Here is a 26,678-nt window from a genome sequence, read left to right on the forward strand (position 1 = left end):
CTAGTGCCCATGCTGGATCTAACGTCCGACATGAGTGTATGTTCAGTTCAGTTCAGTTTAAATCAGCTCAGTTCAATTCTGTTAAAATCACTTCAGTTTAGTTCTGTTAAAATCAGTTCAATTCTGTTAAAATCAGTTCAATTCTGTTACAATCAGTTCAGTTCAATTCTGTTAAAATCAGTTCAGTTCTGTTAAAATCAGTTCAGTTCTGTTAAAATCAGTTCAGTTCAGTTCTGTTAAAATCAGTTCAGTTCTGTTAAAATCAGTTCAGTTCAATTCTGTTAAAATCAATTCAGTTCAGTTCTGTTAAAATCAGTTCAGTTCAATTCTGTTAAAATCAGTTCAGTTCAGTTCTGTTAAAATCAGTTCAGTTCAGTTCTGTTAAAATCAATTCAGTTCAATTCTGTTAAAAGCAGTTCAGTTCAGTTCTGTTAAAATCAGTTCAGTTCTGTTCTGTTAAAATCAGTTGAGTTCTGTTAAAATCAGTTCAGTTCAATTCTGTTAAAAGCAGTTCAATTCTAGGTTCGTTCACAGTCTAACGTTTCACGCAGTGGTGTCATAACAATCATCAGAACAGAACCAGTGATCTGGGAGATACCGACCAATCAGAGATCTGCTATCAGACACGCCCCCATTCTGTGCGAGTTTGATGTCGGCCATTTGTTGGTTTCAACGTGGCGTGTGGGCCACATCGATGCTATAAATAAAGAACTGAGACATATCCTATATTGGGATCGTTAGAATAACCATATTAATATTAATCGATCGAGACATATTTAAGCAACGTCACAAGGGCCTGTGGGTCTGATATTGTCGCCGATTCTAATTGCCACTCGATAAGAAAAACAGCGTATTTGTCAACAACCGTTAGATATCCTCTGTGTCTCATGCAACATGACACCAGGCGACCATGACGTCAAAGATATTAAGGGGTCATGGGGTCAACATTTCATGGGTTTTTCTAATTAGCAAAGGGAGCGTGTTAGTCAGTCATACCAGAGACCATACAGACCCTGACACAAATATATCCAATATCACGGCAATGTCACGGCGGGGAACACCAGAAATGGGCTTCACACATTGTACCCATGTCGGGAATTGAACCCGGGTCTTCGGCGTGACGAGGGCCTAACCACTAGGCTACATGACCGCCCCAAATAAATACTGAAATATTGTGTGAAAACAACTCATACATTCACTACTCTCATGAAGAAACTTTGTCAAGGAAAGGATGTGTTGGAATCGCAGTTCGTCCCGATTATGTTTCTGGGTTAATCTGCACCGTACCCGTGCTCGTGGATTTCCCCAAAGTGGTACACGTCTGAGACCTGCATCACGTCGGGTTTTCCCCTCACATTAAGCTGATACGTTGTGATATAACTTGACTGTTATGATTTGACGTTATTCCAAACTCACTCACTCACTCACTCACTCAAACGTAAGGAGGAGCCGATGTTTTTTTATTTACAGCTCATTTTTGTCATGACACTATAGGATAGCCAGCGAAAATTTGGCCCATGTGTTTTACATTGTGATGTTCGGAAATGTTGGCTGGATCACTATTGAATTACCATTTCCATTGTCAGTTTCATGAGCAAAGACATTAACACAAGTCCAAAAGAAAGAACACAAATAGCATTTGGAAAAAACCCAAACCATTTGCGACATGATTGAATTATTGAAACATAACGCTGCAGGAACTCTCAATCTCAACTGTTTGTTTGTTTGTTGTTTAACGCCGCACTCAGCAATATTACAGCAACATGACGGCAGTCTGTAAATAATCGAGTCTGGACAAGACAATCAAGTGATTGACATTATGAGCATTGATCCATGCACCAAGTCAGCGAGCCTGATCACCCGATCCCGTTTGTCGCCTCTTACGACAAGCATAGTCGCCTTTTACGGCAAGCATGGGTTTCTGAAGACCTATTCTACCCCAGATCTTCACGGGTCACTCGGCAACTGGCAACCGTGTGCTCTTCAGCGATGAGAGTCGGTTCTGTCTTTATCACACTGATGGAAGAACTCATGTATATTGACGTAAAGGAGAACGTCAGGTGCCGCCCTGCGTGATGCAAGTTCAACCATATGATTGGGGTGGTGTGACGGTTTGGGGAGGCATCTGCGGAGAGAACAAGACGCCACTGGCAACAGTTCAGGGCAACATGGCAGCTCAGCGTTATATTGACCAGGTGATCAGACCAGTACTAGTAGCATTCATTCAAAATCGACGTGGAACGGGTTTTTGTCCGGCAGTATAACGCCATTGCTCATAGGCAGGTCAGTACAATTGACTGAGAGAGTATTTTGATATTTTTTTACCCCTCCCTTTAAAAAAGGCTATGTCCACCCTTGCTTCTCACATTGCAAAGATTGCGACCAATTTTATGAACGGGAATAAGATCAACTTGTTTCCTCGGCCGTCACGTTCACGTGATCTCTCTCCAATAGAGTACTTATGAGACTGCCTCGGAAGGGAAATCAGGAAAAGAGCCAATCTGTTTGTTCATAGTGATACATGTGTATATTATTTTGTTTTTTCATTTGTAATCATTTGAAATAACCCCATTTCTAAATATTTAGTTTTATTTATAAACAAAGATGGTATTTATCAACAAAGATTGGATGTATAAAACAAACTGGATATTGATAAAAAGATAGTCCCCACATAGAATACTTGTATTAACAAACATGTACATGTATGTATAAACACAAAAATCACTGTATAAACAATAAATTAAAGTATAAACACAAAATTAAAGTATAAACACAGAATGAATGTATTAACACAGAAAGGATGTTTAAACAGGAATTGATGAGTGTATTAACACAAAACTGAGGTATTAACACACACATACACGCGCGTACGTAGACATCAGAATATAAACACAGAATTGACGTACAAACACACACACTCGCACGTACACACACTCGCACACATATGTATACATGTATAAACATCAAAGAGTGGGATAGAGCTTCAGACATTGGAACCCATATCGTGCAACCTGACACTTGCCTGATCACTTGGCCACAGATATGACACGACAATTAGGCCCCTCTCATTAGCAACTCAACACGAGAGATCGCCTGTTGGCCTCGGCGCGCTGAACAGCAGAAACATGGCAGATGCATTTTCAGCTTCGTGGACAATTATCTTTTTTGTGTGGATCAATGGCGTTGGGAATGCAAAAGCCGATTTGTGTGAGTATTTCCCAAAGATGACACTATCATTGAACACTGTTTTGTTTGTTTGTTTGTTCTTTAACGTCGCACTCAGCAATATTCATGATATATGAAAAATAGTCAATAATCGAGTCCGGACCAGACAATTTAGCATGGGCATCATGGGCATCGATTCAAGCAATTGGGATATGATGACATAGGCCAGACCTCCCGATCCGTTAAGTCGCCCTGTGTCATCAGTTTGTCACGTCATCATTGACGCTGTTCACTCTTGATTTACCATGTCGAACCCAAGGGTGGCCGTAATGCAGGTCTGATATTGTCACAAAAAGTATATTTCACCGGAAGTAAATATCTGTACTTATGAAAATGTAATGATAAATTTGTTACACGTAACGCTAGCAGGGTACTCTGGGTTTTACCGAGCTGAACGTTCTTTGGTACCCCCCCCCCCCCCCCCCCCCCCCCCCCCCCGACCTTCAGTCACGTGGTGTCCAATCAGCTCGAAAAGTCCTGTACACTACTGATACATCTTACTCATTGTTTAACGCCGCACTCAGCAATATTACAGCTTTATGACGGCGGTCTGTGAATAATCGAGTCTGGACCAAAGTCAATTGTGATCGATGACATGCTTCAACCAAGTCGGCGAACCTGACCACCCGATCCCGTTGGTCGCCTCTTGCGACAATCAGAGTCGCCTCTTACCACAAACATGGGTTGCTGAAGACCTATTCTACCCTCTACCTTGTATGGCAGTAAATGTTACACTATTGCCCTCATGTTAGTGATTCGTGACACAAAACATCGTTGTGTCATTGAAATCATCAAAAGCGAAAGCACGTTGCAATGAATCTATTTCTGTGTATGTAACGCAGAATGACATGGACGATTTCATGCGCACGGAAGATGTACACGATCCTTTTATGGACCACTCAAAATGGGTTATCATAATATTTTCTTAGAAATCTTCGTGAATGTTATCATAAGCGTCAATTCGAGATGCTTTCCTTTGTTTGGTGAAACAAAGGTTGTCAATAATATGAAATTGTACGATACAGGGCCCGTTCCACAAAGCGATCTTAGCGCTAAGGTGATTGTAACTCCCATTCTTTAACACTGACTTACAACAGTCGTAGCGCTAAACTTGCTTTGTGGAACGGGGCCCAGACCTTTAAAAATTTCTGCATTTACCTTCTGCAGTGAACCACAATGAGCTCTTATTATACCACAGCGTTTGAAAAAAACAATCCGTAAAAAAAAGCAATATACATCGGACGCCAGCCTTTAACTCCCCTTTCTTCTTGTTCATCAAGCCAGGGTGCGTTGTGAAACTGGCTGGGAACGATATAACTTTACCGACTGTATCTGGCTCAGTGAGACCGCAACAACATACTCCCTTGCAGAAAAAACATGTACCGAGAAAGGAGGACTGCTGCTTGTACTTAGGGATCGACGAAAGGAACTATTTGTGAATGGTAAGTGACATATGCAGTTCAGAGATGGGAGATCGGAATTTCAATTATTATATAGTTTATGTGATTAATTAGAGGTCGAAAACGTTAACCACGAGCGGCTGACAAAACAATAATCAAAGAAAATATTGGACTCGAATCCATGATCAGCGGATCCTGGCATGGCTAAGGGACACAACTCTTTGAACAACCGTGCTTCGGCTCTGCCCTGCACATGATTATAGTGTAGTTCTTTGTTTACTAATAACAAATGTACAAATGGTCACAGTGCTTGCATTACTCAAGTCGTATTATCTACACATGAAGATAGACTAACAAACAAACAAACAAAACAAACATTATGTCCTATCTAGTAAATTCATCTAAATATTTCCCATAACATTTCTGGAATGTCGTAATCGGGCCTTTGATGCTGAAACCATGACCGAAATGCTTGAAGAAATAAGCAAATGCCGCTCCGAGAAGTTTGAATAAAACATACATGTTTTAAAGCACCTAAGGAAGTGAGAAACGTAGACGTCATAAGATGGAGTTAGGCGTATGTTGCTGAACACGATGGAGACAATCACGATTCGAAAATCACAGTCTTTGACCAGATTTGATACGCGCTTTTGGATTGGTACAACGTTAATTCCCACGTGACAGTGATCTTTAAGGTGGCGAATCATCTTGCAGGTTACAGAAATGGGCGACTGGTGAAGAATAGGGGTTATGGTACGGTCATTTCTTTCGAAGAACTCTACTCATGCACTATACCACTGATTAAAATATAATTATGCAATCTGTTGCAGCATTACCTGGAAGAAGTGGAGTGGAATTCTGGATAGGCCTGTTTACGACTTCATCGAATTACAACCCCCGCTTCAAATGGCAACTGCGTAATGAACGTACTGTTGATGCAAGTATTTAAACATTTCTCATGCAGTGGAACCTGTTAAAAACGTACTCTGACTAAAGTACTGTCGGAAATGCTAGAAAAATGCTTTTTTTCCCTTATGAAAAGAGACAGACTGTTGCCATTGAAGCATCGATTAACTACCGATCGACACACCTGTAGTTTGTAGTATTTCAGTCTCAAGGAGACCTATCGCCAATTTTACAGGAGAAAAAACCCGAACGAAAACAGCAAATTCAGATGTATTCTAAGTCCATGATGGAAGTCTAGAACGGACTATAAAAATAAGCGCACGTGAATCCGTTATAATGATAATAATGTAGTCTTCATAGCATACCTAATCCACACAGAAAATTCATTTGGAAAACATTCTAGATATGCATCTTCTAAAACAACAAAATTACGCTGCATTTGTTGTGTCAACACTGGTCCCATGATGCATGTTACATGACACTTGCATAGCCACAGTTATCGAACACGACATGGAGTCTATACTAGGAAATGTGTACAAGTTCTTTACATTTGAGAGAGATAGAGGGGAACCATTTATTAGTTTAGGTAGGGTGCATTAGCGAACTGCCAAAGCCATGGGGCTTTCAATTCATACCAACATGTCTGTGGTATGATAAATAAAACAAAGAGGTCAAGGTTTCAGGTCATTTAACTTGATGACACCTGGGAGCATAAGTTTTGTTGTTGTTGTTGTTGTTGTTGTTGTTTAAGGCCGCACTCAGCAATATTCCAGCCATATGACGGCGGTCCGTAAATAAACGAGTCTGGACCACACATGTCAAATTGGGGATCAACACAGTCTTTGCTAGATATCAGCCTGGTTGAACCCGCTATCATACCTTTGGGTGATAGTACAGATTCATATACCGTACGTCATAAGCGGAGTCCTATGTTACCTAAAGAAATCATCGGTAGAACAATAAATACGTCCTGATTCAAAAACCGCAACCTTCCAATATTCCCGTTTCATAGCTTTTAACTATACCATCATTTTTCCAAGCAAATATAATGCTGTACATATATTCAATTGCTACCCCGTCAACGCATATCTCAGTAAAGTTCAATAACAGTAATATTTTGAGATTACCCCCAACTCATTTGCACCTGTGAGAATGCACGGGTGGGTATGAGGTCATCACCTTGGGACAGGCGTTCAGTTATTACCTCAGGTTATAGGCCGTTTCACACATGCCTGAACTTTGTCATCATTTTATCTGTAAATGTATCTTTTAGGATAATCTCAGTGTCATTTAGGATACGCCAGATTAGGTAGATTTGTGTTATTTTGATATAGTATTGTCATAGCCAAATGACTCGTGTATATAAAAAGAAGCCAGGAAAGCATTTTTCCAGCATTTCCGACAGTGCTTTAATTTGCCAATACCGGTCCTGAATTTTCGATGTTTATTTATCATCACGTAAAATCTGTTTAATCCGGACACCTTGACGACGGAATTTATCAAGTAATTGATGCTCTAATATGGATAAACATTTCTCATATCTCACTCACTGCATTAATCTGTTCTGTTCTTTAAAAATAGTTTGATACAGAAAGTATTGGAAACCATAATTTTGCCCCAGGACTTATAGTACGTTAAAAAAAGAATTCCACTGGACCTGTTGGATGTCCTGCACAGATTGTGCTGTTTAAATATAATTGTATTTTTGCTGTTTAATTAAATTAAATTGTAATGTAAACAAAATATAAGTCTGTCATACATGTACGTTATGTTTTTGTTGTAGTTATCAATACTGCTATCAAAGGTTCTAGTGAGTGAGTGAGTGAGTGAGTATGGTTTTACGCCGCTTTTAGCAATATTCCAGCAATATCACGGCGGGGGACACCAGAAATGGGCTTCACACATTGTACCCATGTCGGGAATCGAACCCGGGTCTTCGGCGTGACGAGCGAACGCTTTAACCACTAGGCTACCCGACCGCCCCAAAGGTTCTAGTGAGAGAGAGTTGGGTTTAACGCCTCTTTGAACAGTATTCCAGTTATATCACGGCGTGTCAGCTTGATGTGGAAGGAATGCAGGTCGTCGACGTTTACCACTTTGGTTAACCCAACGAGCAGGGGTATGGTGCTGACGAACCTGGAAACATTAATCGAGGCGAACCGGAATTCAAACCCACGATCATAGGGTTCTGGCGTGCCCTAAGACGCAACTCTGTACAGCGAAATGCAGCGCCTTAGACGACTGGAAGGGTCTCATTAAAATCAGATCTAAGTTCTCGCTGCCCCTCAGCAAAGATCTGAGAACATCCCATTACGGGTCACGTCAGAACGACCTTTCGCGAACTTTGACCACCCACTGAAACGATTAACAAGAAGTCGACATCAGCCAATTAGAAAGCATTTTTCTCGAGCTTTACGGCACTCGTTTCAACCTGGCGACTTCCATTTCAGACTACGCCTGACACAGTTTTCGATTAAACTTTTGAAAACTGAACAAACGGACATTCCGGAATATCTAATATATGGTTGAGATTGTATGGCGGTGCTTCCAACGTACTGTGCAAAGCCTCCTCCGTTCAAATGTTTATCCCACGGAAGAGAGAGTTAGACGATAATTCTGACGGAATCAGTCGTACGGGCCGTAACTGTCTTTGGGAATACCTAGTGTTAACGTTTTCGAGGTTGCATGATTAGAAAACACATTCCGACTGTCACTTTCATGATCTGGTAAGCGACGCATTGATTGGTCGGATGAAAGGTCGTTCTAACGTGACCCGTAATGGGATGTCCTCAGATCTTTGTTTAGCGATAGCGAGAACTAAGATCTGATTTTAATGAGATTGGGCCTGATGACCCATTTCTATTCAAATTGATCGTTTGATGAAGAAAATTGTGGTTTCGAGGAGCAATGATGATAAATGTTCCCCAAAACAAGTAATATTATCTGTGCAGTTGAAGAAATTAATTGCGTGATAAAGCAAAAGTGACTATGACCATGTTTGTATATATCATATTGCGATTGCCTTGGAAGCACATAGATCAAATGAAAACTGGTTATTTGTAAATTAAGTACATCACCTTTGCTGCTAGTTGTCCCAGTCTAAGCGTTGGTACTGGTATAACCATACCTATCCACTGAGGGCACGGGTGGCCCAGTCGTCTAAGGCGCCGCGATTCGCTGTGCAGAGTTACGCCCCTTGGCCACGCCAGAAACCTATGGTTGTGGGTTCGAATCCTGGTTAGCCCCGATTATGTTTCTAGGTTTGTCAGCACCATACCCATGCTCGTGGGTTTCACCAAAGTGGTAAACGTCTGAGACCTGCATCACTTCGGGCTTTCCTCCAACATTAAGCTGACACGCCGTGATATAACTGTAATACTGTTAAAAGCGGCGTTAAGCCAAAACTCACCCACTCACTCCTACCCACAGTTAACTTACAGCAACTTTGAAGGAAGTCGGAAAAGAAGCAACCAGTGCGGCTACCTCGGCGACAACGACAACACATGGTTGACCACAAGCTACTGTGACATCGAGAAGACATTTATCTGTGAAAAATCTTCTGGTGAGATTATTTTTTTTTAAAAATCGGGTTGTGACAAAACTATGTTGGCGAGTGAGAGAGTTTGTTTGAACGCCACTTTGAATGGTATTTCACTTGTATGACTAAAAGGGTAACTAAAAACGGAACCAACGAGCACCCATTCCACAGCTTCCCAATCGAACAAGAACAATCTTGTTATTGTTTTCGGTCCCAACTTGCAAGTCTTCACTGGCAGAGCTAGCGTCAGTGTCCTGCGCAGAAAGGTAATTCGACTGTGACGCCTTTGATCAAAAATAATTTAGGTCTTCCAGCGGTTGAGAAGCATTCCATCGCCTTATTTTCTTTACCATTTTGGTGAAATCCACAAGTTCACGAATGATGCTGATAGACCCTAAAGATATATACCCCAAAGACCCCAAATATATGTAATTCGCCTTTCTACCATGTGAGAGAGTCAGTAGGAAAAGACCCGTGCAGATCCGGGGTAGAATAGGTCTTCAGCAACCCATGCTTGCCGTAAAACCCGACTATGCTTGTCATAAGAGATGACTAACGGGATCGGGTGGTCATATAGCTGGAATATTGATGAGTTCGGCGTTAAACAACAAACAAACAAACACAACAGTGGGGGAAAGTAGCGTCAAAAGCCTTTACATATTCATAAGAAATCTCCGTCAAAAACAGATATGATTGTACGATTCCAACCATATCATTAGCATGTTTTTATGAATCACTTTTAAAAAGATATGATACCAGGTGCTCGCGAAAAGGTAAGCGTATCCTGCCGCACCGTTGACACCTATCACAAACGTAATATCAAGGCTCGATTATCCAGGGTGTTATATTTTCCTGGACCATTTCTCTACCATACATGTAGGTTCATTTTGGAATCTGATTCAAATGCCCTAGCCGCCCCACTCAAATTACCCTCATACACGAGAGCCATTCTGTGAGAAGGAGTCGGTGACGTCACTTCCGGAAGGAGGCAATGGTTCATTTGTTTTGAAAGAAAACGCACGTAAATGCTACTTCGATTCCAAGGAACCAGACATAGAGATGCGAATATATTGTTTTATAGAGACAAAATGGCTTGAAGTGACGGCATAATGTATGTGCATTGTTTCGCCTCCACCCTTGCACCCCCCCCCCCCCCACCCACCCTTGCACCCCCCCCCCCCCCCACCCCACCCCCCCCCCACCCCCCTACCCCTGGCGTAGAGACGTAAAGATGCATGATGTTTCTGCAGATGTCACGATGACGTATGTGACTTCCCCGTATCTGCATTCATTCGTTCAAGTGTTTTATATTCCATTTAAGTGTTTTTTACGTCAGGAAAACATCAACAACAACAACAACAACAACGTAATAATGATTTATCGAAAAGTAGTTGAAAATATCAAACCTTATTATATATTTATAATGTATTTTAATGATGTAATACTTTATCTATCTGGAATTCTACCATGACATTGGAGAATGCTTGATTCTGATTGGTTAAAACTAGGTTTCCTTTTTGCTACGGAAACCCCTTTTAAATATGTTAAACCTTTTCACACAAAAAACGTGCTGCTGATCGATCACCCATAGGAACTGTGCAACGTATCGATATTTCCTCTATTACACTTTGGGTCTCTAATACAAACCACGTCTTTGATACACGCCAGGTCAACGGCACAGATAAACCTACAGTGTTTTGATGTAGTCCCACTGTAGATACCTACTTATTTATACATTTGAGGTATCAACTCTACAGTGGGACAACAGGTTGCGATGAAATTAAAACAAAAATCTTTGGACTCCCTTTGGAAGGTGATTTGTCGACTTCTTTTTGAAAAACTATGTGTTTTGATCCCTTATTCTACACTATGTGTATTTTAATGTTGAACTTTAGTAGTATTTTCGCATTTATAACTACCTGTGACCCCTTTTCGGAATGTTCTAAGACAGCGGACCTGTGTACCCTGTGTAAATAGTAAGCATTTCAAAAGAGTTTGTACTACATCAAATTTCAAAACAAAGTAGGATGATCTCCTAAATATAAAATCGATATTTCGCTCGAATAAACTCGAATTCACTGAGAGACACAAACCTTATGCAAAGTCTACCTCCAGTATATCCCGTGACCACATGAAAATAGCTACATGATATAATATATACTGAGGAGCAAAAGAAACTATACCCGTCTGTTGATTTTATCATAACTTAAATTTTCAATTGAAAATATTTTCTTAATATTGCGATTTTATATCCCCAAAAATTTCCGGTATTGGCGCTTAGTCAGCTCTCAAAGAATACTTCTACATGGTTTTATGTTTATTCAATTGATTTCAAATATTTAAAATTAAAATTAACATTTGATACACAACTGTTGTTGGTTACCTTAGATGTCCACATATCTTAGATATCTTATCTTTGAAATATAATTTTGCTTTTTTCGGCACAAATTTACAACATTTCAAACACAGTAGGGGGCATATGGTTGCAAATTCATTTTTATCCAAGTCTTTATTGAACCGTCGCTATGTAAGTGCAATAATCTTGGACGCAACGTTTAACCCCATTTCAGCTCGCCTTCATTGAACCAGTTTAGTTTTACACAAATTTCCCAGCCGCGGATAACCTTTTACAAACTGTTGCAGAAATGAGTGATGGTTAAGTAGACATGATCAAATTTAACAACAGTTCTTTCTATATATAATTACTTCAAAAACTAACTCGGTATACTTTCTTTTGCCCCTCAGTTTATTCGGCCGATATGTCAAGTATTCATGCCACGCTATTGCTGTTCCAGAATGCGAGGATGGATGGTATGGTCACAGCTGTGATGAACCTTGCCATTGCCAAGAAGAAAAGTGCACGAGATACATAGAAAAATGTTCATACGGATGTGAGATCGGGTGGCATGGTGACAAATGCGACCTGCGTACGTATTTCTATGGAACCCTGGAAGGGAGTCCGACATTGTCGCGTTGTCGGACGTTCAAAAACAAGCAAACAGTGTCAAAAGTCACCAAAGTGCGATAATACGACAACGCGACGTTTTGGCCATTTTTCGCATTGTCGCGCTTTGAATAATAAATAAATCCTTATTTTACCAAACGGCGACAATGCGACAACGCGACATATTCTGACCTTGATAAATGTCGCGTTGTCGCATTGTCGCTAATTGTTTTATTGTTTGTGAAATGGCGACAACATGACAATCTCCCTTCTAGGATTCCATATATTTCTCTTATATAACTTCTGAAAATATGAGTTCATTACATACACCGCATTCAACGGCAATAAAGTAATATCAAGGCGGTTTAACTTATATGTGCTGACAAGGCCTAAGTAACGCCATCCTCGATAATCCAGAGTATTATTATATCATAATGGTGGAGATATAAGAATACGTTGGATAATCAAGGATGAAGGATGCAGGCTGTGGATGTGTGCCAAGTTTGTGAAAGCATATAGGGCACGATGCACAATTTAAGGATAATTTCGCCACTAATCTGGCATTTGAAACCACGTCCATCGATTTCGTTGCCTAAATTATTCCGCCATAATTGCAAACGAATTTTGAATTGACAACCAAAAAGATTGATGATGTGGTCAGTTTGAAAGCAAGCTTCTGGTGAGCAAAGACTTTTTCAGGGTCTAGGATGAAGTGAGTGAGTGAATTTGTGTTTACACTTCTTAAAGTATTGTAGTTCTCTCCCGACGTGTCAGCTTACTGTGAGTGAAAAACAACAGACAATGGGCGTTTACCACGTTGGTGAATCCCACAAAGTATGGTGCGGACATATCAAGGATCATAATCTGGGACTCGAAACCACGATCAGCGGATCCTGGTACAAGTAAGGGACGCAGTTCTAAACAGTTGAAATCCGGTGTCTTTAACGACTGGACTACCCGTGCCCCCGTTAACATCCCTGACCGCCCTGGTGTACAAGGCTTGACCGATGGGACGTTTCATTTCAACAGAGGTGTAGCTGTAGTATTAATGGCAGATACATAAAAAAACATAATCACTTACATCCATGGAGAAATAATATGGTGGCCCAGTCGCCTAAGGCACCACAATTCGTTGTGCAGAGTTGCGTCTCTCTTGGCACTCCAGAAACCTATGATTGTGGGTTCGAATCCCGGTTCGTCCCGCTTATGTTGCTAGGTTTGTCAGCATCATACCCGTGCTTGTAGGTGTCAGCAAAATGGTAAATGTCTTAGACAACACGTGCAATAGCCTTTACACTGTCTCCTTAATACATTGATTTAATGTATAACAGTGGTAGGAGAAACACAAAGCTCAAACCAGTGTTCGAAATAAGCGCTTGCCCGTAGGTCCGTGGCAGGTGGATCTCGTGTCCTTAAGGCCTGTGGTAAATTTACGTGTCGATTTATTTATCACAATAAGCTACAGTTTTTTTATTTGGGGCCTGAAGAGTTTAGTTAGGATCTGCAACTTCTGAAGTATGTTGGCCATTATGGAAGCCTGGTATTGTTTTAATTTCAGACTCTGGTTCATCATTGCATCAGTTTACTTAAACTAGACATGCCTCACTACGACCCTGCTTAGCGGACCGCCTCCGTGGTCTAGTGGTAGAGCGTCCGCCCGGAGAGCGGAAGATAAGGGGTTCGATCCCCAACCGCGTAAAACCAAAAGACGTTAAAAAATGGCACTTGTTGTTACCCTGTCTGGCGCTCGGCATTGAGGGGCTAAAACAAGGACTGGTCGGCTCGGAGTCAGTATACTGTGTCTGAGTGGGGTAGTCATGTTCAACTGCGGCATGGTATCTCAGTGAGCTAGCACTATAAATCGGCATCAGTCCGGACTAGTACAAGCAGCCACGTCACTATATAAGTGCAATAATCTTGGACGCGACGTTAAACCCCATTACACCCCACCTCACTGCTTAGCAACCGTATGTATTGACCGGTGACGGTGGGACGTAACGTTCACAAAGACGCGAACTGTTCACGGTGTTTATGTTTCCATTAATACACAGTTAAGACTATTTCAATATTTATTAAAATTTTCTTTATTTCCAGCACTTGTGCCGGCAGAGGGTAAGTCATACAAAGACTCTATCTAGTTGATATAGACGGAAATATGCAAGTATACATACATTAATCATTAATATAGCGTACGTCATATACACGGCACGGTGACGCCGTCCTTTGCAGGTGAGCGGGGTTTGCTTTCCTAATTTCCTATTCAATATGTGTTCATTCCCAAAGTGGAAACCTTTGCAATTATGAACGTAAAACAAGGGGAAGAGGCACCCGAAAGAGCGTTTAGTATATAAATATAATAGGTTTGAAATTCGTAGAGAACATCGTGATTATTTACCCTCATTCATTTAAGCGCGCCATTTTGAAGGGTTACTGTTTCGTGGTTTTGTGATTCAAGCCTTCAATCAATCCACAAACTAATATCGTTTGCAGAATTGTTGTGAGTTATATAGGCTTGCTGACATGGTTGATGTATGTCACCGTATCCCGATTGCGTGGATCAATGCTCATGATGTCAATCACTAGATTGTCTGGTCCAGACACGATTATTTACAGACCGCCGTCATATAGCTGGAATATTTCTGAGTGCGGCGTTAAACAACAAACAAACGAGACAAACAAACGATAATCGTTGATGTCATGTCCGCAGTGGCGTTCTACTGTTTCAACTCGAAAGTGTGGGGCCAGAGTATGCTCCTCCGTGTCAACCCTAGGGGCATAAGTTACGACGCAATAGACGCCACAGATCAACACGGCGTCAGCATGGACGGGTGCAACAAGGCGTCCTTCACATTTGACTACGCCACGGGAGTGTACAGTAGAGTTGTCAACATCACTGATGACGACAGTAACAGATGCGGAGGCGTTGTGGTAAGTTAAAGACGACTTTAACTATCAATCAACCAATCAATCCACCTTCTTAAATCGATCGATCCAGTTTCTTAAATCGATCGATCGATCAACTAATCACACAAAATATTTGCTTTTACAGAAATGCCAGATTCAGTAGTACGCAATACGTTTCAATGGTGGAGTTGTAAATGATTATATTTTACATTCTGTTTGATACTGCATGCTGGACAAAAAGAAAGTTTGCGTTGAATACAGAGTTTGTCTGTGGACATTGTTGCTATACATTTACACGTGTTGGGTTTTGCAAAGAAATACTTCTCGATATATTTACGACCGACAGTGATGTATTTGGGGAAAATGAGAATGAAAAGTAATGATATTCATCTTCGATACATCTTTATTTCTTTTATTTATATCCCTTATAGAAGCGTATTAGTGGCACAGTCTTTACAAATAAAATATATACGTAGATGATACTTACATGTCCGTAGATGATACTAACATCTGCGTAGATGATACGTTCATCTACGTACATAATATAATAATCTACTAAGAAGAAGTATCATCTACTGTCGAATTATCGAATTATCGCGAAGATCGATGCTCATGATGTCGATCACTGGATTGTCTGGTCCAGACACGATTATTTCCCTATATTAGGACCCCCGTCACATAGCTTGTCTATTGCTGAGTGCGGCGTTAACCAACAAACAAAATAATCTTTGCCGAAGCATTCCCTTGACGATATGCAAGAATTGGCCCACTTCAATCCCACGGGTCATTTCGGCCAGCATTTGAAGGAATCTATACTCAACAACAAAAGTTCCTGTGACGCCAACATTTTAGTGTATTTTTTGTAAAGTTTGGTTTACAATATTGTAGTACATGTATGGAATCAAGTCATAAAAACGCAACTGCTACAGAAAAGCATTCAATCCATCCAAAAGTTGACTTTTATGCAAGCCCCCATGCATTTCACTACCCAAGAATGGGTATAAAAACGGGATTCCATATGCATTGTTTAGCATCGTGCTGACAACAACCACCCAGAAAAACAACAAAATTACGCAATTATTCAACATTACGAAATGCCACGCCTGTCCGAAAATGAGCGTCTGCGAGCCATTGGTATGCTTGAAGCGGGATCGAGTCAACGTGATGTTGCAAGACAATTTCACGTCCACGGAAACACCATTTGGTGTTTATGGCAACGTTGGCAAAAGACGAATGCAGTCAGAGACCATCCTCGGAGTGGCAGGCCACACGTAACCAATAATCGACAAGACAACTGGATTCGGACAACACACCTACGAAATGGATTCCAGCCAGCAACAGTGACTGCAAGAAGCATCCCTGGCCTTCGACGAATATCTTCACAAACCGTACGTTGCCGTCTCAGATGTGCAGGGATTTTCGCCAGAAGACCCGCCAGACGTCCCATTTTGACAGGAAACCACCGTCAAGCACGTCTACAGTGGTGCAGACAGCGTCTACGCTGAACGGCCATGCAGTGGGGACAAGTTCTATTCACTGACGAGTCTCGTTTTCACCTCAGCCACAGCGATGGACGGATTCGAGAGTACCGACGTCGAGGTGAACGTTACGTCAAGCATTGTGTCATGGAAGAAGATCGGTTCGGAGGCGGCAGCGTTATGGTATGGGATGGGATTACAGCAAGACAGAAGACCCGTTGATAGTGGTAGAGGGAACTCAATGGACAGCGCTACCGCGACGAGATCATCGGCCCTGTTGTTCTACCGTTTTTGCGTCGTCATGGCCCAGGCATTACCTTTCAACATGACAACGCCACTCCTCATATTGCTCGACTTGGTCAGGATTCCCTTCAACAAAACAACGTGAATGTCATCCCCTGGCCGGCTCGCTCCCCTGATCTCTCACCAATCGAGCACATGTGAGATGAGATGGATCGGCGCCTTCGACGTCAACCACGTGTTCCACAGACACTCCAGGAACTTCGAAACATGCTCCAGCAGATATGGACAGATATCCCACAGGACTTTGTGCGACCCCTGGTCCATTCCATGAGACGAAGGTGTATTGCTTGCATCGCAACCCGAGGTGGACACACACGCTGTTGATTTGTAAATTGACATTTTGGCATGTTCATTTTTTTCTGAAATCACGCGTTTTCTGAAGTCAGTATGGCAAATTAAACCATTTGAACACTTACATGAGTCTTTTATCTGTTGCAAACCGTAATTGTTTCAAATTTGGTAAGAAACATAACTTTGTATTAAATCCTATTCCAAGTCACAGGAACTTTTGTTGTTCAGTCTATATTCAACATAGTTCGCTCAGTTTCACTAGTTCACGTGACTATGATATTTCATAAACAGTCCGGATGTCGAGACCCTGATATTACATGTTGCTCGAAGGTGAATTGTGTGAGCACAAAAAACTGTCAAAATCTCAATGCTTCCGGTTTTTCACACGCCCCGGGAACGCCGTCGTTTATATGATTCTGCCAGGGTGAAGAGTGCAGCAAGGAAACCCCCTCCAATGTCAGTTCGGATAACTCGACACGCATTGATAAACTTCTTCTAGCCGGTCGTGATATAACCTAATAGTGTTCAAAGGGGAGTAGCCCATCTCACTCAATCCCTCCCTCACTCACTCACTCTGTTTCTTTTTCAGACGGAGGAGGGGGTTTGGCAATGGGCTTTCCGTTTCCAAGAACTTACCGGGGTGTTGTCCCTTGCAGACCTCAACGTCGTCGTCAAATGCGACTTCAGCAAGGCTGACACACTGTCAAGCGACGACGATATCGACATTGAGGGGTACAGTTGTAAACATATTCAACATATTCACCTCGCGATGTGACGGGGTAGGGGGTGGCGTCATGGATGAATCAGTCACTCGTCACGCCGAAGGACCGGGTACTATTCCACACATGAACACAGCGTGGGAATCCCATATCTGGTGTCTCTTGTGTCGCAATGCTGGAATGTTGCTTGAAGCGGCGTAAAACCATATTCGCTCACGAGAATTAACGAAAGGCGAGGTACCCCCATATCATTTTGTGTTTCTCGAAGGTCGTTATTTGCGTGAACAATAACAGAGGCCGTCAACCCTTTAAGGATTTCAATACGATTCGTTATGACCGAGTATTCTCTATATCTGTAAATAAGATGATAAACATGCATGGGCAGATTGTTAGTAATAATCAGTTGCTATGGTAAACGAAGCATAGTTACCGTATACTTGGTAATAAAAGTTCCTCAAATTTCAAAATAACTAAGAAATGTAACTATTTGTATACTAAACCGTGGGACAAAAGAAAGTTTACCGAGTTAGTAATTATATATAGAAAGAACTGTTGTTAAATTAGATTATGTCTATTTAACCAGCACTCATTCCTGCAACAGTTTGAAAAAAGTAATCCGTGGCTAGGTAATTTTGTGTAAAAATAAATCGGATCAATGAAGACTGGGGCAAAAAACGAATTTGCAACCACATGACCTCTACCATACCTTTAAAAAACATAAAGCCATACAGAAGTATTCTTTGAGTACCGAATAAGCGCCAGTACAGTTCGTGTTTTGGATATAATATCGCTTAAGATATTTTCAATTGAATATCAAACAAAATCAACTGTGAGGTATTGTTTTTTTTGCTCCTGTTTATTATTATTATTCATCTAGTATTACCGGCAAATGGTATTGGAAATGGATTTTACATATTGGATCCATGTGAGGATTCAAGACCTTTAAAAGACGTTGATTAACCCATAGTGAGTGAACGAGTATAGTTTTACGCCGCTTTTAGCAATATTCCAGCATTATCACGGCGGGCGACACCAGACATTGTACCCATGTGGGGAATCGAACCCGTGTCTTCGGCGTGACAAGCGAACACTTTAACCACTAGGCTACCCCACCGCCCCTGACGTTTCTGTAAACGTTTCGTGCAGACGAAGAGGGTCTAATGTAATATATATGACCACTTTGAAATGGATAATAGGAACATGATTCTTATATTCTGCAGAAAGGTTGATACTGTCGTGAAGAATCTGGATGAAACGAAAGAAGAGGTGAAACTGTCAGTGATCAGCCCCGCGACGCTTGAGGAAGTACAGAAGATCAAGCTAGGGGGCTATGTTGCTCTCAAACTAGAGCTACACACTAAATCAGGTCAATAATTTGATATTCGATATTGCTGCGAGTTAACACAGAGATTGAATCGAACGATAACCTCTTAATGTATACACACAGAAAGAATAATTGAAATACAACAGGATGGTGTTATCAAAATAAGTTTATTCACACTAAGAATCAGCATCAATGTATCTTGCAATGTAAAAGTGCAAGATCAAAAGATTACCACTTCTAGTGCAATTATGATAATGCTGTTGTTGTTGCTGCTGTTTAACGCCGGCCGCACTCAGCAATATTCCAGCTATATGACGGCGGTCTGTAAATAATCAAGTCTGGACCAGACAATCCAGTGATTGACATCATGAGCATCGGTCCACGCAATTCAGACACGATGACATGCATCAACCAAGTCAGAGAGCCTGACCACCCAATCCCGTTTGTCGCCTCTTACGACAAGCATGGTCTCCTTTTACGGCAAGCATGGGTTGCTGAAGACCTATTCTACCCCGGATCTTCACGGCCCGATACATTAATGTGAACTTGGCGGTCCCAATAGGTCATAACACAAGGTTGCACAGACTTGAATATTTAGCCGAAAGTTTGAGTGACCTCAGTCAACCGAAAGTTACCACAATTCTGTCTGTGTTTTTCATTTCTTTGCTTGACAAAGCTTGAGTGTACATTTTCTTTTTAATGATTGTAAAAAAGGCAAGAAAGGTTAACCAACGCGTAGAACATCAATTATGCAAAATCACTATCAAAGTTATTTTTTTATTCTAAAGTATTTACATGTATATCAACAATCGAAAGTTAATTTTCCCTAGCGCATTTCATAATTCATATATACTGTTGTTACCTACAACCAACAGTGGTCAAGCTTCCAAAAGAGACAGACATTGGATATCCTGAGTGAAAATAATGATCTTCTCACAACCGGTGGTCTTGATGTAATGTTAGATGCGATAGGCACGCCTTGCCCCCTTATATGTTATACATATCACCTGTAAGGTTCTACACAGTGCTTGACCAGAAGATTCTAGATTACACTTGACTCCAAAAAGAATCTGAAGATAGTAACTTCCACACCACTCCTTATATTAGATAGTACTACATTCCTTACAACTAGTTATTGTCTAAACACAATGATATAAGCGTCAACTCAATCTTAACAGAAACAATTTAATACAATTCCAACATTGTTTAACAATAAAATACACTTCCACACAACACTGTCAATACCTAGTTAATTATATTCTTTTACACGATTTTATTAATGATTGAATTAATAAATAAAATCAATTACCTTTAACGATGACGTCACTTGAAGTACAGCACAGTAGGTATAGGCAACTTTGGGTAACCGAAGTATGACGTAAGACAGTTGACATGTGCTAACATTGATCAACCCTGGGTCGTCCAGGGTTTTGAAATTGAACGCAAGCACTGTTTATCAAGAACATGTAACTTCCCGAACTTTCTGGTACTATTTTCCAATCAACTGGTCATGCAAATGGTCATATGATACGGTAACCTGACTTACAAGTATTTATTTTGTCAAATATACATAATTCAACTAACTTGTTTACATTCATTAGGAATACTGTAGTTTAAACATTCAATAGCGTCACGCACCCTACAATCATTTTTATGATCATAACATTTGATATCTGTTGAGTCTCGTTTCTCGTCTTTTGACCTAAAAAATCTTAAAGAATCGGTAACAAAAAAATGCACGTCTAACAATGCTAGTCACCATGCAACTGATGACATTAAGAGTTATCCATCCTTGACATGTGAGAAACTCAACGACAGTTATCTCCAGTGTTGACATCAACACATTCGCGGTGAACGAGAAATAAATGAAATAGTTTGTCTTTTTGTAAAAAGTCATTTTAGGAATCCGAATAGATTAACAATATAAGCAATGGTTTTTTTCAGTAAAAGAGTCTAGTATCATCGTTAGTACGGCTTTAGTTCATGAAACTGGTTATGGTGAGTGAGTGAGATTAGGGCAGACCGCTTCTAATAGTATTTCGGTCTTATCAAGGCGTGTCAGCTTGATATGGAATGAAAGCCCGAGGCGATGCAGGTCTCAGACGCTTACCACTTTTGCGAAACCCACAAGCAAGGGTATGGAGCAGACAAACCCCGAAACATCATACCTGAGCTTCGAACCTACGTTCGAATTGCGGCGCGTTAGACGACTGGCCCACCTGTGGCGCCAATACTGGAATACTTTTACTAACTCATAAATATATGTAACCCATTGCACTATACTTGACCGAATCTTGATTCACAGTGATGTTTCTACTGCATTCCCTACAGGGTTCGTGGCGCGAGGAGTTTCGGGATACAACTGCGAGGCCTACACTTCAGACGGAACCTACTCAAGACTGCTAATAGATGAAAATGGGTGAATATGGAACCGTTATTCTGTGTTCAGTTCCTTATTTCGCCCAAACTACTCGCAGTGGTACGCACTTGGGCTCATTTGGCTCCCGTGACTTATAAACGGCATCTTTTCTTTACTTTACTAAAATAAACACGCGTCAATGCTGCCCTGCCTTTTCTATCGGCCGTATGCATCAACGGCTGATCGATGAGTGAGTGAGTGAGTATGGTTTTACGCCGCTTATAGCAGTTTTCCAGCAACATCACGGCGGGGGACACTAGAAATGGGTTTCACACATTGTACCAATTAGGAGAGTCGAACCTGGGTATTCGGCCTGACGAGCGAACGCTTTGACAACTAGGCTACCCAACCGCCCCGGATGATGGATGAACAATAACGTTGTGCATACACCCCGGTGAAGAGTGGATCGTGAGAACGCGATGGCAGTGACCTATCGCCATATAACAGAAAGAAACTAGCCACTCTGAGGCGGAATATAAATTCGGTATACTTGTTTTTATTACGTGAAATAGGTATAAGATTTGCAAAGTGTAAAGGTTTCAGAGAAATCGTGCTATTCCGCGGTAGTCTTCGGGAGTTACACGCTATACGACGGTGGAAGCACTACTATTGACGTATGATTTGTTTGTTGTTTAAGGCCACACTCAGCAATATTCCAGCTATATGACAGCGGTCTGTAAAAAAATCGAGTCTGGACCAGACAATTCAGTGATTGACATCATGAGCATCGATCCACGCAATTGACATGCATCAACCACGTCAGCGAGCCTGACCACCCGATTCCGTTAGTCACCTCTTACGATTAGCACAGTCGCGTTTTACGGCAAGCATGGGTTGCTGAAGACCTATTCTACCCCGTATCGTCCCGGGTCTATTGACGTATGTTGTGGGACCATGTATAGTTAAAGGTTTTCACGGCAATATGTGTGCGTTTTACACATTTACTATACTGTAGAACTTATGACGGGGTACTTTTACAGCGGTTTATCGGTAGTGGAAACCCTGATGAGTGAAACATTAAACATATTTCCACATTTCAGGTGCACAGCTCTCAATTCCTCCGTGTCTCCAATGAAGGGAGGGGACTCGTTAATCACGAAGCCATTTCCAATTTTCACTTTCCCGGGGTACGCATCGATCAGCTTCCGGTGTCAATATGAGTACTGTTTCAAATCACAGCTGATGTGTTCAAATGTAAATATACATTTCATCTTTCCTTAGAGGTCTTTATGAATAGATTACGTTTCATAACGTCGCTCCAGGTACCAGCATCAACCAAATCCATCACTGGTATCAACCAATCCATCACTCTCATCCACCACCGGCATCAATCATAGCCGTCACTCATATCCATCACCGGCTTCAATCATAGCCATCACCTTATCATCATAGCCGGAGAGCGGAAGGTCCGTGGTTCGATCCCCGGCCGCGTCATACCAAGAGACGTTAAAAGGTGGTACTTGTTGTTACCCTGCCTGGCTCTCGGCATTAAGGGGCTAAAACAAGGACTTGTCGGCTCGGAGTCAGTATACTGTGTCTGAGTGGGGTATTCATGTTAAAACTGCGGCAAGCTATCTCAGTGAGCTTGCACCACTCACACACGTACATGCACGTCGCTACATAAGTGCAATAATCTTGGACGCGACGTTAAACCCCATTTCACCTCACCTCTTGGCCAATGTAACAGACCATTTGATAATCTGCAGGGGTCTAGGATTTTTCTGGAGATAAGATTTAAAAAAAATTGAAACTGTGCCTGAGTACATGTTTTTAAAACTTTGAAACGAAGTAAACTTTTAGAATCCTCTTTTTATTTAGCGCTGCGCGTATTCGAGACATTTAAGATTCGAATATAGAAAAAGACGTTCTGAAGATGATGATGGCCCGAGGGTAAGAAAACCAGTGTTCACGACCGTGACGGTTCTACAGAGGGAAGCACAAGGTGAATGTTAAAACCAAAACCAAGTCATAACGATAAGTCATCGCGAGTCAGATTGGATCAAGAAATTATACATCCTTCGAACATTGAATGTCTCATTGTTTAAAAGGCGACTATGCTTGTCGTAAGAGGCGACTAACAGGATCGGGTGGTCAGGTTCGCTGACTTGGTTGATGCATGTCATCGTATCCCAATTACGTGGATCGATGCTCATGATGTCAATCACTGGATTGTCTGGTCCAGACGCGATTATTTACAGACCGCCGTCATAAAGCTGGAATATTGCTGAGTTTCTCTTACACTGATATAGTAAATTATACTTTCTCTTACACTGATATAGTAAATTATCATTCTCTTACCTTGGGACAATAAATTATCATTTCTCTTACACTGATATAGTAAATTATCATTTATCCTACACTGATATAGTATATTATGTCTCTTACACTGATATAGTACATTATGTCTCTTACACTGATATAGAATATTATCATTTCTCTTACACTGATATAGAATATTATTATGTCCCTTACACTGATATAGTACATTATGTCTCTTACACTGATATAGAATATTATCATTTCTCTTACACTGATATAGTATATTATGTCTCTTACACAGATATAGAACATTATGTCTCTTACACTGATATAGAATATTATCATTTCTCTTACACTGATATAGAATATTATCATTTCTCTTACACTGATATAGTATATTATGTCTCTTACACTGATATAGTACATTATGTCTCTTACACTGATATAGAATAATATCATTTCTCTTACACTGATATAGTATATTATGTCTCTTACACTGATATAGTAAATTATCATTTCTCTTACACTGATATGGTAAATTATCATTTCTCTTACCTTGGTAAAGTGTATTGTCATTTCTCTTACACTGATATAGTATATTATCATTTATCTTACACTGATATGGTATATTATCATTTCTTTTACACTGATATCGTAAATTATCATTTCTCTTACCTTGGGACAGTAAATTATCATTTCTCTTACCTTGGTAAAGTGTATTGTCATTTCTCTTACACTGGTCTAGTGTATTATCATTTCCCTTACACTATTAGTATATTATCATTTCTCTAACACTGATGTAGTATATAATCATTTCTCTTACACTGGTATAGTATATTATTTCTCTTACACTGATATAGTAAATTATCATTTCCCTTACACTAATATAGTACATTATTTCTCTTACACTGATATAGTATATTATCATTTCTCTTACACTGGTATAGTATATTATCATTTCTGATTGTGCCTTCTACAACATCAATCACTGACTTAACCAACTCTGAAAGACATTTAACAGGTTCCTCTTCTCTTGTGGCCCATTTGTTGGCATATGCTTCAACAGCATCCATAATGATATTTAAGTTGTGATCCCAATTGTTCGGAGGCTGTTAACCCTATTTTGGTCCATATTTGGATAACTGACGAAGGCTGTTATAGTCAATTCGACAAACTTGGTGTCATGATCCGATAAATATGCAAATAAGGTTACCCTGCAGGAACAACTCTTATACGCTCCATCCCTAGCATGGCTTCAAATCAGCAGGCACTATTTGATACACCCTTGCATTGTATTCATACGCAGTCTGTATAGTTACTTCAGAGAGTTAAATTACGTCTTAAACATGGATTATTTAAGAATGACACGACATGATAAAGAGATTATTACCTGTCTGGGTTTCCTCATCTTAAATATCAAATATCAGGAATAAAAATACTCGCATAATTCATTTTTTATGTCCCCGTGGTAAAACGGGGTATGTCATCTCCTGATGACTCTTGTTATAAATAATTATATTTACACTCAGCTAAATACCTATTTATCACGAGACAATTGCTTTCGTTTAAGGTCGGTCTGTGAGCAGTTTGGAAGTCCAGCCTTCTGACGACACAAACAGAGGTTTTCCCTTGCTCTACCTGAACCCCATCACATGTTCCTTGTTCCTGTTCTTGCTGACGGTGTTCCTGATGCTCCACGTGTTCTTCGTCAGATCTCTTAAGAAGACAGTTGATAATATGAAAGTGGAGCTCACGAGCCACAATCGTAGTCAGCGACTTCCACTCTTGTAAACTGAAAGGAAGCCGACGTTCCACAACAACTGATGGCGTAGAGAAGGGTAAATTTAAAGGGACACCGCGCCTGATCCATTTGGCAGTCCCAGCAAGTTTGATACTGACTGTTTGTTGTTTAACTCAGCAATATTCCAGCTATATGACGGTGGTCTGAATAATCGAGTCTGGTGTCCAGGGATTCATATCATGAGTATCGATCCACGAAATTGGGATTTGATATCATGCATCAACCAAGTCAGCGAGTCTGACCACCCGGTTCTGTTAGTCGGCTTTTACGGCAAGCATGGGTTGCTGAAGACCTATTCTACCCCAGATCATCACGGGTCAGCAAGTTTGATACAATGTTTTGAAGGACCTAAGGGACCTAAAGTAAAATGTCACCTAAAGCCGCCATTTCTAAACACGGCACCGGGGCTATAACAATCAATTAGGATGTGTGTGTAGAAAAGTGACTATTATGTAAGCCTCGTATTGAGATTAAGCAGCGTTTGGAATGGTTGCTTGCTGATACCTTCAAGAATCTACTTTGTCTGCAAACTCAGATACTATTATGTTGCACAATATATCAGTCATTGGCTACCCTATTTACTCATACACTATCTTAATTTCTCACAACGCATGCGCCGTAGTTACAAGGTCCAGACCTAGAATGGACCTTTCTGTCGATGGATCCAAGTCATGGACGTTTTCATGGACGTTTTATCTAATGCCTCTTGATATTGACATTTCGAGTTGGAGTTAATGCAATGTTGTAATCAAAACGAAAATTAAACAGCTTAACTTACGCCTGGTCTGTAACAGACTTGTAAATCAGTTGCCAAATAGCCAAATACTGTAACTTCATATGGACACCAATACTACAAATTTCAGTTGTTTGTATGGCCGTATATGCATAAAACGTGGTTATATTTAAAATAAAAAGATCACCTAAATGCACGTCGTGTTTTTAAAGGCAGTTGACGCCATCTTGTGTTCATCCTGGTCGGATCAACAACCATTCATAGTGAGTGAGTGAGTGAGTATGGTTTTACGCCGCTTTTAGCAATATTCCAGCAATATCACGGCGGGGGACACCAGAAATGGGCTTCACACATTGTACCCATGTCGGGAATCGAACCCGGGTCTTCGGCGTGACGACAACCATTCATAAATGGGTACGTACATATATGCATTG

The 26,678-nt window shown here is 40.9% G+C and overlaps 1 protein-coding gene across 1 annotated transcript; it reads left to right on the forward strand.

Moving 5' to 3' along the window:
* The first annotated feature begins 3,050 nt into the window (after window positions 1-3,050).
* LOC124135616 lies at window positions 3,051-26,436 on the forward strand. Its single transcript, XM_048391599.1, has 13 exons — window positions 3,051-3,207; window positions 4,506-4,667; window positions 5,456-5,562; window positions 8,961-9,093; window positions 11,865-11,996; window positions 14,108-14,125; window positions 14,721-14,941; window positions 17,579-17,721; window positions 18,929-19,074; window positions 21,364-21,451; window positions 22,492-22,645; window positions 23,270-23,393; window positions 25,281-26,436. Exons 1-13 carry the CDS (start codon window positions 3,126-3,128, stop codon window positions 25,499-25,501), a joined length of 1,731 nt encoding a protein of 576 aa, XP_048247556.1. The 5' UTR covers window positions 3,051-3,125; the 3' UTR covers window positions 25,502-26,436.
* Window positions 26,437-26,678: the final 242 nt, after the last annotated feature.

Source organism: Haliotis rufescens, unplaced genomic scaffold (assembly GCF_023055435.1).
Source record: "Haliotis rufescens isolate VD_foot unplaced genomic scaffold, xgHalRufe1.0.p SCAF_92, whole genome shotgun sequence".
Lineage (NCBI taxonomy): Eukaryota > Metazoa > Mollusca > Gastropoda > Lepetellida > Haliotidae > Haliotis > Haliotis rufescens.